This window comes from Chlorocebus sabaeus, chromosome X (assembly GCF_047675955.1).
Source record: "Chlorocebus sabaeus isolate Y175 chromosome X, mChlSab1.0.hap1, whole genome shotgun sequence".
Lineage (NCBI taxonomy): Eukaryota > Metazoa > Chordata > Mammalia > Primates > Cercopithecidae > Chlorocebus > Chlorocebus sabaeus.
In genome coordinates this window covers 50,162,409-50,167,513 of record NC_132933.1, presented here as the reverse complement: position 1 = coordinate 50,167,513, position 5,105 = coordinate 50,162,409, and the positions used below count along the sequence as shown (strand labels likewise).

General features: G+C 42.2%; 1 protein-coding gene across 3 annotated transcripts; it reads left to right on the top strand.

The window, feature by feature from the left end:
* The first annotated feature begins 1,806 nt into the window (after positions 1-1,806).
* TCEAL7 (transcription elongation factor A like 7) lies at positions 1,807-3,953 on the top strand. Of its 3 annotated transcripts, none has more exons than XM_007992389.3 (3): positions 1,807-1,930; positions 2,599-2,663; positions 2,999-3,953. In XM_007992389.3, the coding sequence occupies exon 3, from the start codon at positions 3,026-3,028 to the stop codon at positions 3,326-3,328; it is 303 nt and encodes a 100-aa protein (XP_007990580.3). In that variant the 5' UTR covers positions 1,807-1,930; positions 2,599-2,663; positions 2,999-3,025; the 3' UTR covers positions 3,329-3,953. The 3 variants fall into 3 exon arrangements, with proteins under 3 accessions (XP_007990580.3, XP_007990582.3, XP_007990581.3); XM_007992391.3 differs by having other exon boundaries at positions 1,811-1,930; positions 2,545-2,663; XM_007992390.3 differs by having other exon boundaries at positions 1,867-1,983.
* The last annotated feature ends 1,152 nt before the right edge of the window (positions 3,954-5,105 follow it).

Sequence of the window (5,105 nt, the reverse complement as noted above, 5' to 3'; positions counted from 1 at the left end):
ACGGTGAAACCTCGTCTCTACTAAAAAAAAAAAAAAAAAAAAAAAAAAATACTAATATGCAAAGTCTTTAACACCTGAATCCTTCCAGCCATTTTGTAACTCTGAGTTTAACCATCTGCATGAAAAGCTGTTCACAGAGGATTCAGGAATTTTTCTCCCCACCAACGAATTTTTTGCCTCTATCACAACTAATCATTCCTTAATAACTGTGACAACAATGCTCTACTCTTTTTAAGGCTTTTTTCTGACCACTGAACTTTTTTCTGGAGTCATTTACATCAAACTGATTAGTGGTAACTTTATATTCATAATGATCTGCAATCTTCCTAAAAACAACTTATAAGACGTTTACACATCCCCCTTTCTATTGAATATATTTCAAGCTAACAAATCAAGAGCAAATCTACTTAGACAAGTACCCAAATCCTTAGCAACAAAAAGTTTAGTGTGTTGGGTGGCTAAATGTGACTAATTTTTTTTTTTTTTTTTTTTTTTTTTTTGAGACGGAGTCTCGCTCTGTCGCCCAGGCTGGAGTGCAGTGGCCGGATCTCAGCTCACTGCAAGCTCCGCCTCCCGGGTTTATGCCATTCTCCTGCCTCAGCCTCCCGAGTAGCTGGGACTACAGGCGCCCGCCACCTCGCCCGGCTTGTTTTTTGTGTTTTTTTTTAGTATAGACGGGGTTTCACTGTGTTAGCCAGGATAGTCTCGATCTCCTGACCTCGTGATCCGCCCGTCTCGGCCTCCCAAAGTGCTGGGATTACAGGCTTGAGCCACCGCGCCCGGCCGTGACTAATTTTTGTTAGTACTACAAGTAACTTTCAATACATCAGTATGGCTAAATAAGGTCACGGAAAACATAAATAGGATGGAGATGTCTAGGGAAAATGAAAAACTATTCTTTTCTGAATGAGAGTGTTGAAAAAAGTTGGGATATTTGGGGTACAGTATTGAAGAAAAAAGGGTTATGTGTATGGTATATAAACTGGGAGAAAGAGGGCATGATACTGAGCTCAAACTAGTAAAAATTTGTGACTTACAGTTGCGATCTGGAAATCTAAGGGCAAGGTGCTGTAGGATCATGGTCTCAGTGACTCACCTAATAGAAGGACCTCACATGCCCCTTTTGAGGAGCCCCTCAAAAGGGTAGGTTCCAACTGACTTGTACATCTTAAACTTCAAAAAATGTGTCTGCCTAAAAGATCTATATTTATATTATGACTTCAGCAGCAGAAACAGGTGGCTGGCCTTTTTATCCTCCTAACTTGAATCTTTTTTCAAATGTACATATCTTTATTATATTTCTGATTATTAAAAATATATAATAAGTTTATGGAAAAATTGGAAAAGAATAAGAAATTATCAAAAGTAAGAAGCACAATCTAAATTATTACCTCCTTTTCTAATTCACCCCATTCCCTCCAATCTGGTTTCAAGGATTGAACTGCAAGGGAAATGATGGCTATTAGTGGCTGAGGGGAGATTGGATGGAAGAGACTGCCACTTTTCTTTTCTTATAGCTTAGAAAAGGATAAGTAATCCTCCCTCTCAGCACAACCACAAAAAAAGTAACAATGGTTAATATAACTTTGGGAAAATGCAGCCCCTCCCTGGTAATCAGAGAAAGACAAATTCCGACCACAGGGAGAAGGGGCCACTTTTGACCTCTGGAATTAGCAAAGACAAAAATGAGTGACAGGGCCTGGTGTGGTGGGGGGTGGGAGGTTGGTAAGCCGGTCCACTTCTGCGGCGCTGCTGGTGGGAGGGGAAAGTGGGGACCAGAGATGGGGGAATGACATAATCCTCACGTGATCAGGAGCTGACGTGAACCGAAGTCCTTATATTCCCGGGCTTCTTTCTCCTCTGGGTACCAGCTCCTTTCTGCCCTGCAGACAAGCGTGCCGTGCGTGCTTGTGGCCAAGGGAAGGAAGAGGTAAATTCCTTAAATCCCAGCAAGTTGGAGTGAAGGAACCACTGGACCCCTGGGTCAGTAGTGGGTGAATCTAATGACTGGAATAGGTCCAGGCTTGCTTTCCCAAAACCGCTGCAAAATCGTCGGAGATAATTGTATCTTTTGCAGTAGGGAGTAAGGGGGTAGGTCGAAATCTTTTGAGAGACACCTAGAGATTTAGTGACAGCTTTGAAATAATCGGCTTCTCTCACCCTGATATACTTTCTTTTTATCCTTCTGGTCTTTCTCCAATTTTGTCAAGAGAAAATTTTAGGCCTGGGGTATGGGTTGGTGGGTGGAAAAAGGCTGAAATCTCGGGATGGAGACAACAGAAATTTAGAGATCATTTGAAAATAGTTCACCTCACTCAATGCCGGCTTGTGGTGGTGGGGTGGGGCGCGGGACGGTGCGAAGGAGGGAGACGCGGGCCTTGCAAGGCCCAGGCCTGAGGGTGAGGAGTGGGGAGTGGAAACGGAAATCCTGAAGGAAAAGACAGAGACAGGAAGGAGGTACCAGGAGGTAGAAATCCGGGAGGCGATGACGGTGATGATGAGAATCCCAGGTTCAAAATAATAACGTCTGTCTTGTCTCTGGAGCTGGTTGATTCACAGATAGCTCCTTCCTCCCCGCCCCTTCCTTTTTGTTTGCAGGTCCCAGGGTCTGTGTTCACACACATCTGGGGGAAAGAAAAAGAGCAGGAAACTACCCCGCACAGGTCAGTATGACAGAGGCACTTAGACTGAGATCTCTGAGGGTAGGAGTCGGGAAGGGCAAAAGCTAAGCGAAATTTGCGGCTTCGCAGTACATCTCCTTTTCTGCTCCCCCTCTCCCGCCCATTGGAGAGGCCATTAGCCTTGTCTGCTGGGGAAATGGTGGGTTCCTGAGGTGGGAGGGGAGAAAACGGGGAGATGAGAGGGTGGAGGGAGCTGCGGCTGACTTACGAGGTCTGGACCTGTGGGGTAGGGATGGGAAAGTATCTTGCCTCAGAGAGAAACTGACAATCCTGTTTCAAAAGTAACGAAGCAATTTGTCTCTACATTTTCTCTCTAGAGTTAAGCAGGAAACAACAACAACATCATGCAAAAACCCTGCAAAGAAAACGAAGGAAAGCCAAAGTGCAGCTTGCCAAAGAGGGAGGAAGAACGCCCCTATGGAGAATTTGAACGCCAGCAAACAGAAGGGAATTTTAGACAGAGGCTGCTTCAGTCTCTCGAAGAATTTAAAGAGGACATAGACTATAGGCATTTTAAAGATGAAGAAATGACAAGGGAGGGAGATGAGATGGAAAGGTGTTTGGAAGAGATAAGGGGTCTGAGAAAGAAATTTAGGGCTCTGCATTCTAACCACAGGCATTCTCGGGACCGTCCTTATCCCATTTAATTAATTCCCCTGACAATTCAATTATTTTCTGTTATTAATGTTGCCCCTTTCTGTTTGTCTGCATTTTCTTGATAAATATTTGCTATCATTTTACTCCAGTCCTTTGATGTTGCTGAGATTTACATACGACTCTTGTCAACATCTCATCTTTTGACCCAATCTTATTCATTTAATAAGAGGTCTCATTCATTTGCATGGAAAAATGCTCATTGTATATTACAAAGTGAAAATAACGAGTTGCAAAACAGTGTATACATATATGTGTGTATATATGTACACTTTATTTGTACATTTCTATGTGACATAATGCAAAGGAAAGTGTCTGATTTTATTATACACCAAAGGTTAACAGTGGATCTCTGTGTGATCTCTTTTTTCTTTTTTTTCTTTTTGCCTATCTGCATCTTCTCACTTGCCAAAAAATGAATATATGTTTATGTGTGTATATTACTTGTGTCACAAAAAACCCTAAAGTAGACACAGTAAAAGAACTTGTCAATTGCCTTCGGAAGGCAACGAAACACTTAATAAACTCTTAATAACAGAAGCGTAAAAATGAAATGTAAACCTTCAATTACCTCTGGATCTCTTAGCCAGAGGAATAAACTGGTAATTATTACAGATACACATGTTTAAGACTCAGTCTTTTCATAGGGAAAATATTTGCCTCACAGGGCTGCTGTGGGGAGGAAATGAGGCAGTAACCAGCTGTACTCAGTGGGATCTTGTTCCCTGCTGTGCATACAGAACGCCAACCCACTATAGAAGCACCAATAACTTCAGAGAGAGCCTGGCATGATTCAACTTGTACTCCGGAACAAGTCCAGTAGGCAGAGGTGGGGGCTTCCCTCAGTCCTCTGTTACTGAGCCCTGTCTCCTCCCCTGGGTCCTGCCATGCCGGCCCAACACTGCGCCTCTTCTGCTGGGCCCTATGCTCTCTGCTGGCCCCAGTGCTGCTGATGCACTGCAGTCATTCAGGGCCAAAATCCCACCGAGTTCCCTGGAGTCGTCAGTGGGTTGAACTCTGACTCTTGTCATCTAAAGCTTCTCTATGCTTTATAGTGACATTTAACACAGGTGGGACTTCTCTAGGGTTGCTTGGGCCACAGTGTCTTTCAGAGAGAGCCCTTAGCAAAACAACACCATCTGTTTTCAATCACAAGACCCTTCCTTTCCATAGGAGTCAGATGTGATGAGTCCACTTGGGATTTGGACTGGAGTATAAATCTGAGTCAAAGGCATCATGCTGTATTCAGAGTTGCTGCTCTAAGTCTAAGGAATGAGGCTTTGTCCTCTTGTGAGATAATCTCTTCCTGAAGGCTCCTGGCAGGCCTGACTTACTGTGTTCAGAATAGTCTTCAGAGACGTGTAAATTGCACAACGTGATACAGGAAACAAATCTAAAACCAAATCCCTGCTTTTCATTTTTTTCTCCCCGGAAACATGCAAAAATGCTTCATAAGACTAAGATGTGTGTGTGGCGCGTGTATACACACACATAAATGTATATGTGCATGTACATATATAAATATATATGCTTTGTGAGACATGTATACTAATACATATATGTTAAGCTTAATATATATGCTTTGTGAGACTATATATAAGCATATATAGTCTTAATATATATTAGTATATATAATATATAAATGTCTATTACATATTATATATATAATTATACATTAGTATATAAGTCTTACAAAGCATATATATGTAAATGTATAGAAATCTAAGCATTATTTCTAAACAGGATTTTTTACATTTTGCATCTCAAAGT

What these genes read in the sequence shown, in the direction of transcription:
- TCEAL7 (XM_007992389.3), top strand. Translation starts at nt 3,026, where the DNA reads ATGCAAAAACCCTGCAAAGAAAACGAAGGAAAGCCAAAGTGCAGCTTG.